A 24,014-nucleotide genomic window follows, 5' to 3' on the forward strand; every position below is an offset into this window, starting at 1 on the left:
CCAGCCCAATCCTGCTGGATCATCCACACAGGCTCGCTGTTCTCCACAGCAAACCATCCGCAGACAGACATTAAAAACTGTCAAGGCATTAATACTTGACACACACAAAAAAATCATAATATTCAAGTTGACACCAGGAATGTGAACAATTTGAGCGGCCATCATACACAGGTTAAATTTCATTCTGAATTACAGCTCCACACATCAGAGGGAGCTTGCAGCTAATTATCAAGACTTTTCTACCACCAGGAACCCAAAAGGAGGCCACACTTTCATTCTCACATCACAAAATTCATGAACAGTTGTTCATGGATCAAGGTGTTTGCAATATGCGATCCGGAAGCTTCTATTTCAGCACCAGACAAATTGTGGCAGCATTATTAGCAAGAGTACCTTTCTGGCGGAAAGCAACAGATGACAACCTGAAACAAAAAAACACCAGAAAAGATTGCCTGGTGCAAAAGGTAAGTCAATAGCTGATTGGCTGGTCTACAAGCACTACACATATTTTGCATATCTTCTGTTCATTATTTGATATCAAGCAGTACATAAAGAGTGTTTTGCAGAACTGTAGATATTATAATGATAAATCAACAGTTTATGTACCCCTGGCACCCAACCCATGCCCATTCTGCTCGGATTACGGGTCCTTACAGGTGCTGCTTTTTCTCACAGATCACCACATATTGAGAGAGAAACCGATTTGTGACATTACATTCTGCAAAAGAAGTCAAAATATGTTACTCCATAAAGCACTCCAACTAATAACAATTAGTATTATAACACCTAAAAATATTGACAGTACTTGCCTCAAAATTAGTTGAAGGCAGTTCATGTACCATGGCCCCTAGGATTATTACTGTAGGGAGTAAGGGGAGGGAACGAAGGCACAGACTGCAATATGAATTTGCGAGCACTCCTAAGACCAGGTGAAGAGCTAGACCTGCCCTCATGCAAGTGTCTGTGTGGTGGAGATACCCTCTTCTGTTTGGGAGAACTTGTCTTAACTGCCTTGATAGGCGTGCAGTTGTCCTTCAGAACCTCAGGCGTATCATCCTCTCGATTGTTATGTACCCCACTGTCAGAATCTGGCTCCACGACCAACTTGCCTTCACCAAATGGAGGCAGCGGAGTTACCGGTGAACTACGCCAACAAAGTGAACCCACTGATAAGCGAGCACTTCCTTGGAACAACTTTGTCTGAAGAATCTTTGGTTTTCTGATTTTAGATGCAACAGAGGCACAACTAGCACTTGCTTCAGGATTTGGCAAGGGGCTAAGATTATGTATGTCTGGAAACCCATCCCATCCAGGCGAGAATGGATCCACCTTCACTGTAGATGGACATCCAGGTTCCTGATCATATAGGACTATAGACAAAGTTTTTTCTCTTTCCTGTTCTGATGCATTATTGCTCATTGAATCCACTGGGGAACTTGGACACCCTTCATAATATGGTAAAACTGATGCGCTAGATTCTGGTGATGCACGATAGCTTGCAGGGCAATGAGATTTAGGCACATCACTTCCAGTGCCACAGATAACATGAGAGAAGAACAAAAGTTATCAAGCAGATGGTTCCATGTAGTGTAAGAACCAAAGTAACAATAACATGCTATGTCGTACTAAACAAGAATACATGCTTTTTCATCAAATGAACCATACCTTGGACCTTGAATTGATGGTGTAAGAGGCGAGAGACGTGACTGGCATTGCTTGGTACCATCTGGTTCCCTCTTGAGATCTATGCCTTCAAGTTTCCCACAAGATGGATCACTCTCCCAGCTCCCCTCCTTCGATTTTTTATGTTCTATCTCGATGATTTCACCACATCCTGTATACAAACATATTTTTTACTTGGCGGCTCCACTGAGAAATATGGGGGAAAAGGAAATCAAGAGCGGGTTTTGGTAGTCATAATTTCTAATAATATTTGAAGATTATTGCAGATACGTTTGAAGAGCATTGCAGATAATTCCATAATATATATTCTTTCTCCATCCACATGCAATACATATAGCATTTGCCAGATCTTTAAGGCTGCATAAACTCTTAAATCCTCACCAAAATGTTGCAACTAGTTCATGAAATAAAGGGTGCACCCATGTATATATGCACTCTTCTTTTATCTTTCATCACAAGCATTAGGGCAGAGATAAATAGATTATTATAGGAGAAAAAATGTTTTTTCATGGCCCACAAAGTCAACATGAAGGTGCTCAATTTATTAACTTAAGCAAATACATATATAAAGATATCACTTTTACCACACGCCACGATGTGCAATTGTAGCAATATTAAAAAAGAAGAAGAAGAAGAAAATAAGTTAATGTAGGCTGCTGCAACAAATTGTTGACAAAAGTGGAATGGGTTAATAAAAAGAAGGGTTGATGTTGAATGGCAAGTTTGAGACAACTGCTATTGGCAGTTGCAGCCCTGGCTAGAGCAGGAAGGAGAACAAGTGGAGAGAACATTTGGACAGGCAAAGAAATGGAAGGGAAACGAGAAGTTTTTGGAGGTCCAACGCAAAAAAAATAAATAATAATAATAACTTAATTTTATTTCATATGTAATATAAGATCCTCATAGACAATCTTAAACCTTATCATCATTGAAGTTAGTTGAAAAACCTTCCCAATTTATTACATCATATGGGTAAGAGCCTTTCACCTAAATCCCGGTAAAAAAAAAAAAAATCAAATAAAGGCACCAACTTACGACATGATGTGATGTTTCAAATTAAACCCGGAGTGTTAATCAAATAGCAACAGAATACTCCTCAACTCACCATCACATCTATTAATGAGATTCAAACACTAATCATGATAATATGCTACATCTTCCCACACAGCTAAAATTAAAAAAAAAATCACAAATGATACTTGAAAGGAAAAAAAATCAAATAATTGCATCAAATTCTCCCATGTCGACAAAACTGCAAAACTTGTGATACAAGTACATTATCGTCTATCGTTTACCATCTTCTAGTGAATAATGGCCATAGAATCCAATGTCTATCAATACCTCATCATAAACATCATCCAAAAGAGAGAACCATGAGAAAATAAACACATTCTCCTAGATTCTTGGGCAAGTAGGTTTGTTCAGATTGCTTCCAAAGATGAAAAATCCATTCTGTTATTCCAATATACAGATGTCCCCAACATACAAAATGAGAAAGGAATCTTTGTAAATCAGTATTCTGATAAAGGTGTCAAAATAATTATCATTAATTCGTCATTATTTAATAGTCCAGCTATAAAGAATTCAAATAACTGGTCATTAAATCTATTCACTAAGTCACCATAGGGGAAACCACTGTTAGACAAATTCCATCAGTTGACCTTATCCTAAAAGATATGTTTGGCAAATGCTTAGGTTCACCTCAATCAGTTAAACTGCCCATAAAAAGGTAAGTGTTGTCTATAATAGAGCTGCTCACAGGCTAGGTGGCCTGCAGAGCCCGCTTGGCCCAGCCCAAAATTTAGCGAGCTTGGGCACTAAAAATAGGCCTGGGCAAAAAAAACAGGCCCGATCAAATAAATCAGGCTAGGCCTGAAAATTTTAATGAACAGCCCGGCCCGAGATATTATATATATACAAATGCCATAAGGAGTGACAGGGCAACCAGGGATGCAAATGAGCTGGCTAGCTTTGTGGACCTAAATTTACTACATTGTTTGAGCTGGTTCCACTTCCGAGAAAATCAAAAATCGAGCCTGCTGTGCAAGCCTGAGACTGGCTCTACAAAATTGGGTTAGGCTTGGACAAAACATTAAGCCCAGTGGTCGGGTCGGGCTGGGCTTGGGCATAGCCATCGGGCCTAACTTTTGCTATAGAGCCTGGCCCAAGCCTGACCTGAAGTTTGATCAGCTCTAAGCCATAAGTATTCTTGTGCTCATATCATCATGAAACTAGAAGATAAAGTCCATTTCAAACCTAAAAGATCGTAGAATTACTCGACAACTACAAAAACTTCTCATGGAAAAATATGATGCTGAGGAATCCAACTCCGTGACCATTTAATCATAGGCAACTGAAGTTCATGTGCTTGAGTTGGTTGCAACAATTATCTCATCAATTTGCGAAACTCTTCTTCCCATTGAAGTTAACATACGGACTGATAAGACACAACGGACAATTTCGCCAACAATAAATTACCTGTAGAAGCATAGCTAACCCTATTAATCTGATCCAGCCCAGCCCAACCTGACCCAACCTGAGTTTAGCTTAGCTTAAGATGAAACTCGGCCAGGTTGGGTTGGGAGGTCAGATTAGGTTGAATTAGGACCAGAAGATATAAAAGGTCAGGCTAGGCTAGGACAACCTCAACCTAAAGCAACCGACCCAAGTTGCAGGCTTAGTGTGATAGTCCCCCAAGCTCGAAGACATCAAGATTTGATAACAAGACCCTCAATATTGTATGGATATTATTGTTGCACCATCGGCAACTGCATCAGATGGGCACGAAGGAGAGGTAAAACTAGAATAAGGAGTATATCAAAGGAAGCTTTAAAGTTGTGCAGATTATGAATAAAGGGGAAAACAAACCAAGATGGTACAAGAATGTGCAATCAACCTTGCAAACATAGCTCTAAGACTTTAAAAAAATTGACAATAAGACCCTTAACATTGTATGGATTAGAAAGCACCAACTACACTAGATGAGCATGATGGAGAGGTAAAACTAGAATAAGGTTAGAAGGGAGCATGGTTTCCCGAACTAGTACCTTGACCCATACTAGAATGCTATGGTACCATACCATATGGACACACAATATGCAGAGTGTACCTCAGTGCTGGTTTAGCAAAATCCTCCGGGGGGGGGGGGGGGGGGGAATAAGGAAAGGTTGGCTTAAGGGGATCTAGGACAATGATGACAAGGGAATCAACAAGGAGGAGGGCCATCATCGAAGGGGCTTCATCAAGCAAGGCCATCATCCAGAGGACCATCATAGGAGGAAGAAGGGCTGGATCAAAGTCCTCTTCAATCCCATCATTATTATCACCATGTAAGAGAGAACTGAGGGTCCAGTGAGATTCTAGGTAACTGGCAGGGGCGAGATCGGATCGGGAGAAGAGGGTTGCGTCGGGGTTAGGTTGGGGCAAATAGGGCGGAACTAGTCAGGTTAGCATAGTTTGGCATGGTTCGCCTTTTGTCCTGTTCCAGAAGCTCGAATCGTCTCGATTACGTAATAGTTTGGTTTGGTAGGCCTCGAACTAAGCGGTTCGACAAACCATGAAAAAGAGCATATCAAAGGAAGCTTGAAAGTTGTGCAAATTATGATTGAAGTCGCAAAAAAAAAAGATGGTTCAAGCATGTAATATTGAAACTTGCAAAGGAATATCACTCAAAATGGCAAGGGTTGTAGCTCCAAATAAGAATAAATGACAAAGAATTGCAAAGTCAGTCATGAAAAATGGAAGGTCTGACACTAATTTGCCCTTTTTTCCTACAATAACTTTCAATAATGTAATTTTCATCTTAGCATGGAAAAGAATTCTTGACATGCATAATTGAACCAAACAAAAAGGGTTAAAATAAAGCAGTAATCATATTACAAATTAGCTGCAGATGCTAGGCATCGCCTTTACTTCTCTCAATATGGTACTTTAAACTAATAAAGAAACTGACTCAAAATGATGCCCTGATTTCTATAAAGCATCTCTAATTTCAATCTCTGTGATACATGGAATGCCAAGATCACTAAAGCAGACCAACCTGGAAGCCATACTCTTACCATTCCTATTCATATAGTACTTGATGACACATGGCAAACAGCTAGGAATAAGAGCAGTTAGTTACCCGCTGAATTTACTGGAAGTCTGGAACAGTTAAGTAATGGCTGTTGCTCAGGTTACAGTTCAGTGGCCAATATAATTTAGGAGGCAATGCAGATTTAGTTTCAAGTTCTTACCATCTTTCCTGCCAAATGTATTCTTGCAACCCTCACATCGGCATCCAAAGGAACAACCAACACCAGCCTTAGGATAAAATGATAAAAGAAATATTAGTCAAGATACATATAAAGAAAAAACAAGCAACTAAAATTTCATCAATTACTCAAGAAACCTGATAGCATTCACAATATTTTTTCAGGCAAAGTGACTTCTTGCAATTGCATCCTCTTTTATGTCTGGCTGAGGCTGGTGTCGTGTCCTTATTCTCCTGCAGAATGTGACAGTTTTAATGCTATTCACCATGGGAAGGAATGACACATGATGCACAAGCAGTCAAGGCAGGGAAGTCCTTACTCCATTATCTTTCTGTGGATTGGTGACCTGCAGCACAACCTTAGGAGCAAAGGCCAGGGGATTTCGAGACTCTATCTGTTGCCTGGTTTCACGAACGGTATCTTCATGTTCAGATCTGTTAAAGCACTCTTGGCATGCACAAGCTTCGGTACAAAATGTTCCAGCAGCAAAGCAGTCACAATAGCTGAAAGGTAAAATAAAAGGAAGGCATGAACTTACAACCAGCAAAAACAACCATAGATATATCTCCATACAAGATTCAAGAAACACTTACAGTTTCAGGCACTTTGACCTCTTACAATTGCAACGTCTGTGCCCATCATTTTCAGGCGCCTTTTTCCTGGACATCTCAAGCAGGACATCTCAAGTTTGAAATAGCAATGAAACAAGAAAAAGGAGTGAAAAGCACCAAGTGCATCAACATGAATACGTACCTCCTCTTTCTAGGACTTATCTGAGTCGAGTCCAGGGTCTTGCTAGCACCATCAGGAAGTGGCCTTTTTATATTACTTGGAGTCACGTAGTGATCAATGCGCTTGGACTGCAGAGAGCTTTGAAGAGGTTTTGCATCAACTGGAGATTGGTAACTAACAGAAGAATTTGGCAGTTTCAATGCCTGATTCTCTAAATGTTTCTCGTCACTGTTTCCATTGGCAGAATTATTCTCCAAAGTCACAGTTAGCGTAGCTGGATTATTTCCTTTTAAGTTCGTCAAGGCTACCTGATTCTTTAAATCTTGTAAAACCTGACTATTACCCCCAGAGAGTGACTTCTGTCCTTGTAAATTTATATCGTGCTTGTTCACATTACAGTTGATTGGTCCTGAACTTCCGATGCTATTTAAATGTAAGCCAATGCCAAATGGCTTAGGAGCTGTTACAGGGGAGCTTCCTTTCTTTTGGCCTGACACATCGATCCTAAGTGGCAATCTGCACAGAGCATTCCCAGGAACTGATTGAACTGATTGGTTGTTAGAGGAGGTTGCAACTGCTTCTGCATGAGAATCACTTATGGTACCCATGTCCAAAGGAGTTGCAGATGACTCTGAATTGGAGACAATGCTCATTTGATGATTCTCAACAGCCTCAAATTGAAGACGTTTGCGCATGCCACGTTGATGTTGTGTACCCTCCTACATCAATTATTATGATCATTTTAATGCAAAAAATTCTCAAAAGTCAAAAGTATAGCAACTGAGAAACAAATGAACCTAATACCGTTAGCTTTGATATTCCCTAAGACCTTATGAACCTGACATCTGATGACCTCAGAAAAGATCCTGCTATGCACTTATGCTAACCCACATATAATAAAACTGAACAGCAACGCAAAACTAAGGATCAACATGGCCAAAATGATAAAATAATTAAATCAGTAAATCTGTAACCATTCAAAATTTCATTTGGAATTAAGCAAGTAGAGATCAGCAAAACATAATTTCTTAAAGCATTCTATTTAGAATGAAGTAAAACATTGGTCTGACAACCAAGTTGTGTATACATGCAAAATTAAATTGCAAAAGCGAATAATCTATTCTCTGCTCACTTGACCCGGGTTCTTGCTAAATGTCAGTATCTCTCTAGGAAGAATGAAATCATTAAGAAATATTGTCATCATAAACTGCTAAAAGTTCAGTTTCAGGCCCAGCGAGCCACAGCCCAAAATCTTGAGCCCAAGACTGAATGTTTTCTAGCCAGGCCTCTGACAGAACCTGACAGGCCAGTCTATTGACACAATATGCTTGCTCCTCTCCTTCCCCATGTAGAAATCATCAGAGGGACGAGATGTCTAACGAAAAAAAAGGTTTGAAAAAGTTATCTCTACTAACTAGAAGACATGACCATAGTCCTACAAAGCATTGAGTGATCCAAACCTGACTATTCCATATGGAACCATATCTGACCTTGCAGAAAAATGCATAGCAGCTAGATATCTAGAGAGGGAAGGGAAAATTACAGATTTTATGACAATGAAGTTGATAAGCCTATATGAAAAATGAGGAAGAATAAGGACATGGTGTCATTGAGTATCTCTGGATATAGAAGAAAGAATTCTTACCGGGGAGCTCTTAACAAGGATAATCAACTCCAAGATGGCCCATAGCCACAAGAGAAGAGAAGCTACAAATTTGCATTATTCTGAAATTACACAATTCTTCCATAATTGATGTCAAAAATAACAAGGCATAAGAAAGGGGCAGAGTCTCATGTTGTGTGATCTATCAGAACATTAGTCAATGCAAAGGTCTTCACCTTCTGATTGACATGGATAGCTCAAGTTAAAGTCCAAGCCTAACGGAAATAAGTCAAGCTTGCATTTTGAAACTAAACATGTACAAGCCAACAATAAAACTGGCAATATTCACCGATTCTTTCAAAATTAGGGGGAAAAAGAATTACTAATCCAACTCTAAATTTTGTTGAATTTTCTGCTGCCTTCAAATTATTTACCTTTTTCTACCTTCCCCACATTCACCATTCCCTTTCTTCTCTCTCCTTGTTGTACTTCGCACGCAAGAAGAAGGTACCCATGACATTGAAGATACACAAACCTCCCTATTTCAATGACCACCTCTCCAAGTTTCTGAGTTACTTGAATTATGTATATTCTTTTCCCGTATCCTTATCATATTTTCATATTCTCTAGATTATAACACCACCAGAATTAATCATCTCAAACTTGCAGTTTCGAAATTAAACAAATACAACCCAACAATAAAGATGTAGATATTACCAGTCCTTTCAAGATTAGGGGGGGAAGGATCACAAATCTAACGCTCAAATTAATTGATTTTTTTGCTCCTTTCAAATTATATGCCTTCTTTGATGTTCCCCACATCCATCATTCCATTTTTTGCGCTCTCTTTGTTGCCAATTCACGCACAAAAGAAGGTGCCCATGACCCTAAAGATGCACAAGCCTCCTTGTTTCAGCAGCCACCTCTGCAAGTTTGTGAGTTTCCTCAAATTCCCTAATTATTCCTACACTTCTCCCGTGCCCTTCATTACATTTTCATGTTCTCTAGAATGGAACCACCACCAGAAGTAATCATGTTTGAGCATAACATAAGGTAGTTGGGCAACCTTGAGGGTTGAAATTAAGGATATTTTAAGGGTGGCAATTAAGGATGTCATTTTAGTCACAGGCATAAAATTTTTGGCTTCAAGCCAGGTTATAGCAAGAGGTCAAGCAACGTTATTGATGGTCTTATGCAGGATTATTCACTTTTTATGTTCTAAAAGTTAATACTCTTTTATTCACCCTTTTCCATTGGGTGTAGAAGGAGGCAGGGGGTTGAAATGGACTTCCTATGCGATGAATAACGAAAAGATGCTTGAGTAAAAGAAAGTACTTATCTTGTAAGAGATCAAGCTCCACCAATAAGGTGAAATATTTCTCCATTTTGCCACATCATATCCAATTCCCACAACAGTGCATCATCAACACAAAGCATACGTATAGAACAATAAAGGTGAAATTGGTGACCCTAGATGTAGCACTAAAATGGTTCAAACAACATTTTCACCAAGTGCTTATAAACTTATCCTTCACAATATGTGACCAGTCATACCAAGCCAAGGGAATTCCTTTAGAATTGACAAAAAGCTGTCAAAAATCTTAAATGAACACTTTCAAATCTACTTAAAATCTAAAAGTATAAAAAATTCTATGATAGAAGCTCCAAGAATTCATAAACAACGGCCGCATCTGGTTGTTGAATACATTTTGGAGGACTAAGGAAAATTATCCAAAAAAGTTAGAAGGAATAGGACTATTCATTTTGTATGGATGGATAAGGTTGTGGCATAAGCTAACAGGGTAGGCGGTGGCTTTTGTATGGAACCTACCGTTCCACCATTCATTAAAAAAATAGAAGTATGATAAGATAATTATTATTAATATATATTAAATATTATTTAATATTATTATTTAAATGTAGAACATTATTTAATCCATCATAATAAATAATTATAATATTTATTATTGATATATTATTAGTACCATTATTGTTACTTGTTACTTAAAATAGTAAAAACTAATTAGAAGGGGAGTAAAGGAGAAAGGGGACAAAATGGTAGTTAGGAGGGATAAGGACGGTGGATAACAATTTCACACCCCTCCATGGAATTGCTTATGCTGCCTGACATGGGGTTTATCCCCCGTCAAAGCATAAGCAATTCCTCACCCTGTTTTTGACTATTTGGATGGAATAAGGCAGAATAACTCCCTTTTCCATCTCTATTATGCCTTGCAAATAAATCCAAAGGAATTGCTTACATATATCAAATTACTCTTTCATATTGGCACATCTTTCGGCCTACGTTGTACATATCCAGACTATCTAAATTATCATTCTCTTAATTTGTTCTCAATTTATGCTAACTCTACCTTTTACGAATGTCTTTGTTTCTTATTCTATCTTTTTTTTTTGTTACTATATATCCACTCAACATTCTCATTTCAACCATAACCATATTGTGCTTATGTTATTTCGTAACTACCCAATAGTTTGTACCGTAAAGCATAGCAAGTCGTATAACTATCTAATAAAATTTTCTTTTCAACTTGGCAAGTATTCTACAATCACATCCTATGAACATGTAACAGTATAAGAATAAACAAAAATATATATAACCTATAAAATCATGCACAACAAAGACTGCTACTTAATATCAACTTAACTTGAAAATTGTGTGGCTAAAAAATAAGCCTCTAGAAAAAATAATCAGTGCATGGTACCATACTGAACCATGATGAGTAAATCCACTCTAACTTCCTCGAAGCTTGTTCCCATACCCAATTCCATTCGTGCACCTTCTTGTAAGATTGGACCTCAATAACCCTTTAGGCCTAGTGTCTTATCTAAAGATAATGTTCATCCATAACTCCTAATAACCACAAAACCCTCATAAGCAAAAACTTTCAGTCAATGAGTCAAATCTTCGTCAAAATTTTTAAGATGTCTTCTTTTATCATTCTATCTTTGCATATTTGGAGCTTTAGATCACTTGGTCGTTCGGTTAATCTTTGTTGAAGGAGTTGCTCGCATCATGGAGAGCAAAAGCATTTTTGGAACATTTATCATGATTGACCTTATGATTAGCATGACCATAAGCATCTTATCTTTGGATAAACATCATACCACTACCTCATGACCATCCTTTGGAAGTGTAAGACATGCAATGTAACAATTAATATATACCTCCTGATCATATGGAATCTGGTTCTCAGCGTATACAATGCAAATTGCTCCCGGATCATCAAGATGCTCGTCAACTACCTGAATGTCCTGAAGGGATTCTGGAAGCCATTGAGGGGTTGAATCAAACTCAGGCCATTTTCCAGCTTCAGCACGATTCTTATTAGCATCTTGTGTTCCATGGGGACACATCACTAAAGTGGAAGGGCTTGCCTTATTATGGCCCACAACATCACGATCCTCATCCTTTAAGCCACATGAAGGATAACTTGCCATATTCTGATCCATTGATTTCAGCCCGTTTTGTGAGCAAGCAACTGCTATGGCATCAGTAGAAACCGGTCCTGGCTGCTCATCATGAGACCTCTCATAAATATCCTTGGCCTCGTCAGCCATTTTCACCTTGCTTTCAATCTGAGCAACAGGGAAAGATGATTCTTCTCGAGGAGGATCCTCTTCAGCTAGATATGATGAACCTAAACTCTTGGTAGCTTTAGTAATTGCACATTTCTTGACATCAGAGACATGAATCTCTGCATTGGTTTCCTCAATACTGGTAAAATCATTCCGTAAAGCTTGAGGAGGATCAGAAGCTTGCTCTGAATGCAGATTGAGTAAAGCATGAGAAGTCAAACAGTCCACAGAATCAGCTGTAATCTCATTAACCAAAATTGATGGAGAAATAGGTCGCAATTGATGAAAATCTTCCTTGATACATTTTAGCTGTTTTTCATCTGCACTAGTAATGTCAGCTTGTATAGGTTGAGGCATTATAGCAGCTTGTTTCGAACAAAGATCTGGTGACCCAGAGGAATTGTCACAATTTTCCAAAGGATCCGCGAGAAAAGCAGCAACACAACTTGAAGGACTGCTGCAAGGTTGATCCTGGGAGGGACTATCATTGTCACCTTCTTTCTGAGTGCAAGGGCCGAACTGAATCATCGACATTGAGATAAGTGGTCCATTAATCTGTGCACTTTCTGACAATGCTGTGGCATTATTGGCATACACAGGAGGGAACTTCTCAGCACCATTCAGGAGGGGATGTTGAGATCTGAATAAGAACATACATAAATATGACGATTTTAGTCATCTAAAACTATTCTACCTAGTTAGGTAACATCTAAAAAGATAAATACCTTTTCAGCCTTCTAGGGTAACTAATGTGTGGTGATGTAAACAGAGGTTCTGGGGATGGAAAATTGATGTCTCCATATGTCGGCACACCAGGTTTGGCATTGACTAACGGTATAGGAGACAAATTACTAACATAGCTGGAGAAAGGAGAATCCTAGAACAAAAAGATACAGGAAAACCTGGATCAAAAGCCAAAAAGAAGGGGGAAAATCCAAATCACAAGTCACCAACTGTGTTAGCATCATTAAAGGCAATAAAAACTCTAGGAGAAAGCACCAATTGCCAAATTTGAAGTGTAAAAATTGTGGTCATTCGAATTTAATTGCATATTGAATGCGTAAATCAAGACAATTGGAAACTTGCAGAAGTTCTAAAAAAAATGCAAAAGATAAGAGTACCTTTTTCAGTAAATTGTTGACATATTATAGCAAATTGTAAATTTTATAAATAAACAGCCGTTGACCAGAACGCAGAACTACAAACTGAAACAACAAAAAATGGAGGGGTTGGGAGGGGTAAGAGGAGAAAGAAGTGGAATTGCAAGAGAAAAGCAATATGTCAATACAAGCCACAGCCACTCTCCAGGCACATTCGTCAAAAAGAACATGATCTGGTAACTGTTGGGAACAGAAAATCTGTTAAAGAGACGACTAGAGTAAATGCTGTATGCATTCCTAAAGGTAATGCAACTATATTCAGGACTACAAGTCATCACATGACTGGAAGGACTTCCTAAAACAGAACAGAGATATTAACAAGCATCCAGAAACGCAGACTGCTACTTCGAACACCCGAGAGAGATTAACAAGCATCCTCTAGAAACGCAGACTGCCACTTCGAACACCCGTTCGTAAATAAGAACCATAGTAAAAACAGAAAAAGAACATCGTCAATGAAAAATACCGCTGCTCTAACCAAAAAAATGTCACTTGAAAATTCCGTTCGACATGTGGAGATGTCAGTCTAAACTTTCACAAATTCCATGTATCGGCTTGAAATCCTCGAAAGAAGATACCAACGATTGAGTTTAAAGAAGCTTCCAGAATGCCCCAGATGCACTAAAACCCTCCTCATCCACCTCAAAACCAAATTTCGATCAAAAGATAATCAGATTAGGATACACTCTACATTCGATCCAGAACCATTAACCCTAAATCATAACCCAGAAAAAAAGAAAAAAAAACAAACAGGAAAATAATAAAATATTGATAATAGGTTCAAAAGCCACCAATTCCAAGATCTTTCATCTACCAATAAACGAGGAAGGTAGAGATAGAAGGAAAAGCATCGAATACACGGTAAAACGAAGTAAAACTGCAGAGATTGATTCGAGATTAATTCAAGAAAACACGATACCATTCCGAAGAAGGGCCAAAGTCAGGTCTTTCCGAAAATCGAAAAAAGAACGGATTTAAGGTGGAGAAAGGGGAAACTTGAAAGAGAAAACAAGAAGACGGATCTTAGAGAGAGAGAGAGGGGTTTGGATAGCAGAGAGTGTACCTCAATCGCGGGAGCAGCGGTGGAGGCGGGCTTGGTGGTCTCAGGAGAATCCATGCCCTAACCCTAACCCCTCCGAGTTCCGGAGCCTCGGTTTTTTTTTCTCCTCTTTTCTTCTCTTTCCATTTTTCTGAAAAAAAACAAACACCACGAAGGGCGATTAAATGAACAAAGGCGGGAACGTCTCAATAAATGGACACGTGGAAGTGAAGATCCGTGCCACCCGGATTGCTTATGGGCGCCTACAGGGCCTGGAGAAAACCCGGGCCCGACCATACAGTTTGCAGTTTGTTGGATGGGCTTGGAGCGACCGACACATTCCATGGAACCAGTAAATGAACTTATAAAAAATTGTGCCTTGCTACATGTTTGTCTTCCACGTATTGCTTTGATTCTCAAAAGTAAAATCCCCTTAGCTACTGAATTGTGCCATTTTCATTCCCATATTGTTTTACTAGCCATTTTTTCCGCCCATACTTAATGCAATGCATTGATGAGTGGTCAATTACATGGGAAAGCAATAAACAATGGAATACAAATCTCTTTGCATGCAAAGATGGTAATGCATGATCGCAAGGACGTGATATAATTTATAGTCTTCCATTAAGGACGTGATATATTTCTAATATGGAAGACCTCGGAGTTTTGCTGCTCAAGCAACTTTGTGCTGGCGCAATCATAAACCCGCTGTGTAACCTGTGTTACGCCTGGATGGACCACAACACTGAATCTAGACTTTGGCATTTACGACTTCATGCAAGAGTACGATTCGGCCGACACTAGAGTGAACAGTGATGCCCTAACGTGCGGTAATACTAATACACACTAATAGAGAAAACCCTAATGGAAAACATGAGCGGTTTCTGTCGGTTGATGGATTACAATCTGAATCACAATCATCCATTCTTTCCTTCCAAGCAATGTAATTGGTTCATAACCATCTAACCTACTCACCGAAAAGAAAAACGGCACCGAGTGGTGCGTACGATTGTAGCATACCATATCCTGTCCATTGCACCAGAGCTGAACAGTTATCGCGAAAACGTACAAACTCAACCTGCAGAAAAATTAGCAGCAATTGGGGCTGACTCGCGGTTAGACATTGGAGACTTTACAGCTCCCAAAATCTGATTTGTGCAATCAATTATGAAATCCGAGGTGTTGGTACTCTCAAGAGACCCACTTTATCCTTTGATACTCTCAAACAGACCCTGTTCATGCTTCTTTTCCCTTCCTATAACTGGAGAGAAAAATGGCATGCTGGGAGTTGTGAAAATGAGGCCTCACAAGTAATAATGCACTCACCCAATAGGCAGCTCATCTGGTAGATTCCGCTTTCCAATCAACCAAGCTTGGTAATGGAAAACAAGGCATGCTTAATTTTATACAAGGATACTCCACCAACCAATTCAAGCATAACAGTTTCTGAATGGGAAAAAAAAAAAATTGTGAACAACAATTTGGCTGCTCCTCTTCATGGACCTTCTTTCAGAAGTAACATTTCCTTAAACCTAGCAAGCAATATTGTTACAATGGGTCAGCCCTCCCATTAGCAAATTTGTTTCAAGAGCTGATTATTTCAAGAACTGTGGCCATCATTTGCATGTCCCGGAGCACTCTTCAATTCTAAAACAGGCCTTGTTGGGTGGCAAAACACCAACAGGATAACAAGAACCGTACTCCAACTAAATATATTACAATATGCATATTTAGTTTAAAAAATATTTTATTAGACAGACAACATCCAGCAAAGAATGCTGACAATGCTCTCTAACAACCAATGGATCTTATCAAGCTCCACCCTGGCTACTGTCTTGTGCGATATCTGCGAGCAAATCCTTGAGCTCACCCTTCTGGACAAAAAGATGCAAAGATTCAGCAATGTTACACAGACCAGGAAGCCTAGTGCCGTATTCACTAGAATGTTTTCATGTACCTGGTGCATATTAAATATAATATCAGATCCTCCAACAAACTCCCCTTTGATAAATATTTGTGGAAATGTTGGCCAGTTGCTGCACATGATTGTACCACAATCAGAATAGTTTGAAAAAACCAGCATGCAATATAACAATCATAGTTTGATTAGCTTAAAGCTGCCACTGGCATTAAATTTATGTTCTTTTCTTGCTTTTTCTTGGTATTTTTCCACTTCAAAATGAAATTAGTAACAAAACTTGTCATTGACCCACTATTATACTTCTAGCAAGTATAGCAAGCAGCCAGACCAGAAAAACAAGGAGGAAGTTCACAGGAATGATAATTCAACTGAAACAGTCACAGATTCAACTCGCAGGACCATTTTACCAAACGAATTTCCAAATTAGGGTTTTGTACAAATCAGAATAAAGATATGAACTAGGGATGATAAATAAGAATAACATATAGATTGGAAAAGCATGTCAAAATAAAAAAAAAGGCAATTGTAATTCCTTAATAAAACCAACCTAGTCAAAGTAAGCATATGGAAAGAAATATGTGCTGTGTGATACCTAAAAAGAAATTCAGTGAAAGACTAATTAATGTTAAGAATAATCATTTTTTGGCAAATGCAATGTGAAGCAGCACATCATCAAAAGAAAGGTTCTTTACAATAAATGCTCAAAATTGTGATTTCTGTAGAACAGATTATGCAGGGAACACCATCAAAATGCAAATACTTTGAGGTAAAAAGATAGCATATTACAGTTTGAAGCATAATCTATATATTTCATTTTCACCATGTCACAGTTATGGCCTCAATATAGCTAGGCATGTGGCAATTACACCTTAAATTCATAACCATTTTGATTTTTCATAGTCAGGATAAACACTAGATAGGAAATGAGGAATTTAAATGTTAAAGCAATAAAATGATTTTTGACAAGATAGGCAAACTAGCTACATTTTCTATAAGTATCGAATCAAGCCATACTATAAATTGATCCCTTTTATACCAATTAATAACGCCCTAGAGTAACCATGATCACATGAATAATTAAATATATAAGCAAAAGGGCAAAACAACCAAGTAGTGACTCAATGAGAATCCAGTTCGGATAACATGGATAGCATCGTATGTATAAGTTTCAAGAAGTCAATTATTGTAAACTTGTACAGCAAATTCAAGTTTTATGTTGATACTATCCTAGCTTGCCATAAGAAGTAATTCCTTACGTATAGGCTTTTACACCCTCTTTAACCTTGGGATCTCCTAGAATATCTCTGGCACTAATGGGGACTCCTGCAACAGCCACATGCAAGAAATTAACATACATATGCCTTAAAAAGGTAATGACTATAGCATTAACATTTAGATATATCTAGCTGCCGAAGACTTACTATATTGCTGCAGGACCTTCACCGCCAATGCACTGAATCCACACCGTGGAGCATCTGGAAGACCCTTCATATAAATCATGACGGCATTTTCCTTAACTTCCTGCTCCCCTCGCCAAAAAAAGACCCAAAAAAACACAAATCAAATATTAAAACAACCAAAACTTGGGAGTGCTATAATCAAAATGGCTTACAACTGAAAATTTTGATAGATGTTTAATTGTTTCCATGCTGCCTTTTTCACTGCCAAAAAAAATAGAAATACCTGCTGAACAACATCTTGCACAGAGATGCCAGAACTTTTGTTTGTGGGCAGAAAGTCTTCATGTGTATCTGGATCACCACTTACTCTAGTTGAATACTTCATGCCAGGTTGAAAGGCCAATCCTAATGCTACCTACTCATACATATTTTAATTATTTAAAATAAATCATTATCAAGGAAAATGTCATTAAAATTCATATTATAACTATGAAGCAACAGGACACACTAATAGATTATGTTACTGTAAAACAAAATGTTGCTTGGATGGCATTAAGATATGAAATTGAACTGAACAATGACTTCATACATAAGAAAGGTTTCTCTTTTAAATGGGTATTTTCTTACAAGATTACAGGCTCGCACCAAATAATCCAGATAATTATCAAATCAAAGCTTATACTATGAACCATCTTGACCTAAATCTGAAGGATATATTAACATCAATTCACAGTACAAGCTCAGTGTCAGGGTCCTCAAATGGATGAGTAATCGAGTATGGCGTTACATCTGCGGTCCTCAAATGGATAGTTTTCTTCAGATGGTTATCCATTCATAAGTGGTACTGATACAACTTAAAGGCTCATCCTGCTCTTAGATATCATTAGGATAATTTCTTTTAATTTCATATTATTATGCTGCAGCTCCAACAAACCCCCCCTACAAAACCCCCCTCCTCCCCTCCTCTTTCTTTATTTATGGTATTATAATCCTTAAGATTTTTTTTGCTTCCACCTACTCTTCATTGCAAATTCTAATTGACCACAAACATTGTGAAATATTCTACAGACAACCCATACTTGTTTCAAGTTGCACACAGCTTTTTGTCTGTTATTTTGCTTACCAATTGAACCAAATTTCTAAATGTAAAATTCACATCTTATGGTCATATTTTTGTAGCAAGGGAAATCTGGCTCAGACTTCACATATATACAAGAAAGTCCCTTAATCATTTTGAATATCCTCTAAAATTGTGTCCTCTGTGATTGCAATTGTCTTCAGATTATTTCATGATACGGGAAGAAGTATGCTTTGCTAATTTTGGGCTTTAACACCAGGAGCCAATGCGTGCATAGATGCTTGGTATATTAGGGAAAAACTCTGAGAGGTTGACTGAGGTATGAAATAATTCTATAGACTGTTGAATTGATTTAGTGAACTTGTATTGCATTAACTTGCATTTGAAAATGGGATGGCAGAAAGATTAATGGTAGGATGTTAGTGGTAGATTATGAAGTTATGCATCTAAGATTAGATAATGAAAGAGAATTGTAATTGAAGGAGTTAACTAGTGAAGAAGCAAATGGAGGAGATCACCTACATTAAACCTTGAATCATCACCTAATTTTTTTTCTAAAATTCTCTTTTAGTCTAAGTTTGTTTCGCTACAATGTGGCCATGCATAATATAAACCTCTACAGAGTTAGTTGCACTTATTATTTTCAAAAGAAAAACCCTTTTGTAATCGGAAGTTGTTTTCCTTAAAGCAAGAAAGATAACAAAAAATCTCAGTCACCAAATGCTACATCTTCTTGCAGCAAAAAGAAAAGACGAAATTTTTAGGAGTGAAAATAAAAATATATTATAAATCGTTGTTTTGTTGTGTTAAGGAGAGTGGAGGAGTAAAAGGAAAAGAAAGAAAAATTGTGCAATATATGTAATGGTAAAGTGATGATGTTTCACCATGGTGCTCATAAGCATTGTAGATATGGTTCACCGAACCGTCCTGAACTGTCTGCTTCAAAGCATATCGAATCGTCTAGTTCGAAGCATACCGAACCGAACTGATGGAAAACCGAGACGGTGCACCCTATTAAATAGACCAAACTAGCTCTAAATGATTAAATCTCCCCTCTCCCCCCACCTTCCCCACCACCCTCGCGATCGCTAGGGCATGCCCCCAATCAATGCTTGCCCTCTCCCCTCTCCTGGCATCACCAGAAAGCATCCTCCCCTCCTACGTCCATTTCTCTCTCTCTCTCTCTCTCTCTCTCTCTCTCTCTCTCTCTCTCGACCTTAACCATACAGCCTAGAATTCCATCCCCATGACAACGATGAGAGCTTTCAAACCCTCTCCCTCCCTCTTTCTCTCTCTTCCTCCCCCTCCCTCTTTCTCTCCCTCTCCCTCCCTCTCCGACTCTCTCTCTTCCTATCCCTCCTTCTTCATTTCTGGCTCTTTCTGTTTCAGTATTGCCCCAAAATGGCATGATATGGATCCGTACCATGCCAAAACGATCACCGTCCAGTACGCCCTTCGGTACCAATTCGGTGAGCCTTGATTGTAGAGGTCATTCTAGTATTAATGGCAACGACGACGGCAGGGTGGTGGATGGTAACAGTGATACTAGTATTCTTGAAAAGGCGCTGCTTGTGATGTCAGCAGCAAACATGGCTGCAACAATAGTGGCAACAGCATGGTGGTGGAATGAACAGCTCATCAGTAGGGAAGTACCATTTAGAGAAAAGCAAGCATTAAAAATTGATCACATATGACATAATTAGTTAATCATATGAAAATAATGCTGGGAAAATGGACTGCCATAACAAGATATTGGTTTCTTACTATTACTGCCAAACACTGAAACAGGAAATGTTTCTATAAGATTTGGCTAGCAGCCACATGAGTGTTTAGAAGGTGATGAATTACCTACTCAGTTATCACGAACACAAAATTCTTAATAAATGCTAATAAAAAACCAAGGATAACAACACAGTAAACTGCCATCTTACTGGGATTCTGCAGAATACATGTCATTTACAAGAAATTGACTATTTATTCCAATTTAGTATCTGTTGCAATCAAACTCAAGGTATTTCTATCCACTGTTATACCAAATAACTCTTGAATGAGTTCTGCCTCTTCATCAATGACATGACCACTGGAAAAAATACTCATAGAAGGTAAAAAGATTTTGGTTGCATAAATCACAAGTAACTTCTATTCTCTATGCATGTCAAGTTAAATATCCGCTATAAGTAAGCTGACAATAATTTGCTGGCAGCAGAAGGTTGGCTATATAAATATTAAGTTTGTCTCCCAATTAAAGCACTGGCAATATGAATCTTAGCCCAAGCTTAAATTCAGCATACCTTACTACCAATTTTACGGGTCTTCAAAATGTCAGCAAAGTATCCTCCACTTAATTCATCCGAACTGCACTACAACATATGAGAACTGACTGTTAAAACTTATTTATTTATAGTCAGATAACTCGAACAGAGGTTTGCTTTTGAAAAATTTTCTTCCTGAAATTGCAATAGATATATCAAAATCAGTGCTGACGATGGAAGAAAAACATATAAATAAAGATAGGTAACTATCAGTAGCTGCTACCACAATCAGACTTGCTAACAAACTGTAATAAAACCATACTTAAAATCTGATACTAATTAAGGCTTTGCCAAGACATATTGATAAGATGGATTCATTTTAGATTGTGCACAAATAGCCTATTGTATTCCATCAAACACAGAGAATTAAGGGGGAAAAGTTAGCTGAACAACTATTGCACATTTAAAAATTTATGCTCTTCGCAAGAAATTGAAAACCATTCGTCACAGTGAACACCCCGGTAAAAGGAAAACTCACATAGTCTGTCTAGATACCTTCCTAATTGTTAAAATGGATCCCAGTCCTTTCAGTTCTTTCACGTTAACTCTATCTAGTAGCTTATTTGTTCAACAACACTAAGTCATTGGATGCACGGAGTCAGATGTACCAAGAAAGTTAATGGTGATTTCCTCAAAAAAGGTTATCCTATTTCTTTTCCAAACAAAAATATATATGAAATAGCAGGTATATGATAAAATTAAAGAATCAACTCTAGTTGATGGCCTAAAAAAAACAGCGAGAGAGAATTTTCCTCAGTCTTGAAGTCAATATTTCCACAAGAATCTAAGTGTGACGTCTAAAGTAGAGATGCTTCTCGAGTACTCCATGTCCCCTGCATGTCAATGAGTCTGGGAATTCCCAAGACCAAAGTACGGACACCAATATTGTGACGATAAACGCGCAACAACATAGAGAAAACAGAGTAAAGGTGAAATCTTGAAGTGGATGTGAGGTAAGACCAGAAAGATTCATCGAAGAACGAGTGTCAAACATAAAGGTTGCTATAGTAATGTAATTCGAAACAAGGCATCTAAAAATGAGTGTGTTAAACCTAAGATTGCCATGTGCTCTCGGAAAAAAAGTGATAGAACTCCAAGTCATAAAATAGGAAAGATGAAATCTTGATTATAAAGAGAGCACAATAACATAGGATAAGCGCACTAAGGATGAGATCTTGAAGCCCAAAAATAGTCCTGAGAGTGACAATAAAAATTAATAAACGTCAAAGAGATAAAGAAATTAACCTGTTATGGTTCTTGACCAAGAATGCACGGCCATGTGAAACAAATATCCAAAGCTAAACAGCACAAAGATTTGGTAGGGCTAGTCATAGCATCAAAAAAAGGAACTCACTTTTTAGGATGTTCCTCGTCGATGGCTTTCGTGTTGCCAATCTTCACAGGGGAAAAAAAAAAAAAAACAAGATGAGGGTCCCATTGAAGCAGAAGAAAGAGAGGCGAGCTAGGGCTTTGAAGAACCTGGTGCAGATCGATGGAATTGCACGAGGCCGCCAGCAATCGGGGAATGGGAGGGAGAGATCCCTCCACGCGTCCAAGAAGGAGGTTCTTGTCCAGCGGACGAATCGCCGGAGCAGTGATGGAAGCGGAACCGAGCGCCAATCGCCGAAGCATCTTCGCAGGGAGATATCGAGCTCAAAACCCTAACCCTAAACCCCAAAAGGGAGAAGGAGGAAGAAGAGGGTACGGGAAAGAGACGAGAGGAACCCCAAGGTTTCCCTCACCGGACTAAGACGGAGATCGACTTGACGGCCGTTGTCCCTGGGATGCGGGATTCGGTGGATGGGCCTGGATGGGGATGAGTTAGTTACCAAATTATCTCATATAGAAGTTTAAAAGACCACTTCACCCTCCATAGTAGATGAACACCGACACCAAATTTTATAATAAAAAAAAACGTTTTTTAGCTTTTTAAGAATTTGAAGAAAAAAGTTTCAGAAATACCTAAATGGGAAGGCAGTCCCTCACTGCTGCATCAATAATTATGCAGCTAGCTAGGACTCCTCCCGAACACCTGGTGGGCTGCGGTGATGGTAGCTCGCAACGCCAATGTGACGAGCGATCCAGCGGCAAATGTGGGACGCAGGCAAGCCTGACCAGTGGGGATGGGACCGGACCTCCTCTGGGGGTGGTCGAAACTGCTAGGTCGTGGTCGGCAGTGGCGCAGGGCATTCCACGATGTTCGGTGTGGTCCAGCCACCGCATCTCAGCAGCGGAACCGGCCGAGCTCCAATGGCACTTCACCCAGGTGGTAGAGCTACCGGCTGATCGAGTGGAGAAGGCGAGGAATGCTTGGGCGACGACAGTGGTGGTCGTTCGGAGCTTGGGGCGGCGCATCCCGGCGGAATGGGTGGCGAGAGACCTTCGGAGTCAGAGGAAGCTTCAATATGATGTTGAAGCATTTCTAATGGTCGAGGACCTGATGACGCTCAGGTCTAAGTCCGGTGAAGACCGGGCAACGATGCTAGCAGGCGGACCTTGGGTGGTGGCGGGCCAACTGTTGGCCATGAAAGAGTGGAAGCCTGACTTCATCCCTGGCGTCAACATTGTGAGCCGGACGGTGCGTTGGCTCCGGATGCCTTGTCTTCCACTCGAGTACTGGGAGAGGGACTCTATACTTGCAATAGCGGCGGCGGCGGGCCGACCATTGGAGCTAGATGGGGTCTCCGACGAGCAACGGCAGGTGGGTTATGCGAGGGTGAAGATTGAGATCGATGCCCTCAAGCCTTTAAATTCCAGCACCTTCGTGCAAGGGGGGCAGACGAGATTCTGGCGGGCCTTTATCTACAAAGGCCTGTCGGTCTTCTGCTACTCTTGCGCCCAGATCAGGCACCACGCGAGCGAGTGCCGACAGCATGGGGGGGGGGGCTCCAGCAGTGGTGGAGACCACAGAGGTGCAACAAGGGGAGTCGTTGACGGAGACCGCGGAACTAGGGGGGGGGCGGCTGGTGTTTGGTCCGTGGATGGCCACCAGCCGGGTTTGCCAGCAGTAGACCAGAGGTGCTAGGGGCAAGGCGAGGAAGGAGACTGAGCCCCCCGCCCCCCCCTCGCGAGTCAGCTCAGGGGTCAGACTTCACGCAATCGGGACCGAGTCCGGCCAATCTTCGTCGGACATAGAGGGATGGCAGAAACCCAAGAAGGTCGCCAGGAGGGTCTCATCGAAGAAGAGCGGCGGGGCTGGCAAATCGGCGCCTGCTGCAATGGTAACGAGCGCGACT

General features: G+C 39.6%; 2 protein-coding genes across 5 annotated transcripts; both read right to left on the minus strand.

Moving 5' to 3' along the window:
* Nucleotides 1-95: 95 nt before the first annotated feature.
* On the minus strand, nucleotides 96-14,236 carry LOC103708783. Of its 3 annotated transcripts, none has more exons than XM_039128717.1 (11): nucleotides 14,092-14,236; nucleotides 12,594-12,745; nucleotides 11,458-12,508; nucleotides 6,690-7,387; nucleotides 6,530-6,595; nucleotides 6,256-6,439; nucleotides 6,074-6,169; nucleotides 5,919-5,985; nucleotides 1,666-1,834; nucleotides 810-1,495; nucleotides 96-718 (listed from the first exon to the last, which is right to left on the minus strand). In XM_039128717.1, exons 1-10 carry the CDS (start codon nucleotides 14,143-14,145, stop codon nucleotides 832-834), a joined length of 3,201 nt encoding a protein of 1,066 aa, XP_038984645.1. In that variant the 5' UTR covers nucleotides 14,146-14,236; the 3' UTR covers nucleotides 96-718; nucleotides 810-831. The 3 variants fall into 3 exon arrangements, with proteins under 3 accessions (XP_038984645.1, XP_038984644.1, XP_038984646.1); XM_039128716.1 differs by having other exon boundaries at nucleotides 810-1,525; XM_039128718.1 differs by having other exon boundaries at nucleotides 810-1,525; nucleotides 12,594-12,770; nucleotides 14,092-14,216.
* Nucleotides 14,237-15,540: 1,304 nt separating this feature from the next.
* On the minus strand, nucleotides 15,541-22,624 carry LOC103708782 (monothiol glutaredoxin-S4, mitochondrial). Of its 2 annotated transcripts, none has more exons than XM_008793863.4 (8): nucleotides 22,258-22,624; nucleotides 22,133-22,173; nucleotides 20,758-20,821; nucleotides 17,672-17,803; nucleotides 17,410-17,509; nucleotides 17,245-17,311; nucleotides 16,025-16,103; nucleotides 15,541-15,938 (listed from the first exon to the last, which is right to left on the minus strand). In XM_008793863.4, the coding sequence occupies exons 1-8, from the start codon at nucleotides 22,408-22,410 to the stop codon at nucleotides 15,879-15,881; spliced, it is 696 nt and encodes a 231-aa protein (XP_008792085.2). In that variant the 5' UTR covers nucleotides 22,411-22,624; the 3' UTR covers nucleotides 15,541-15,878. The 2 variants fall into 2 exon arrangements, with proteins under 2 accessions (XP_008792085.2, XP_008792084.2); XM_008793862.4 differs by having other exon boundaries at nucleotides 15,548-15,941; nucleotides 22,258-22,614.
* Nucleotides 22,625-24,014: the final 1,390 nt, after the last annotated feature.

Source organism: Phoenix dactylifera, chromosome 8, assembly GCF_009389715.1.
Source record: "Phoenix dactylifera cultivar Barhee BC4 chromosome 8, palm_55x_up_171113_PBpolish2nd_filt_p, whole genome shotgun sequence".
In the NCBI taxonomy this organism is placed as follows: domain Eukaryota; kingdom Viridiplantae; phylum Streptophyta; class Magnoliopsida; order Arecales; family Arecaceae; genus Phoenix; species Phoenix dactylifera.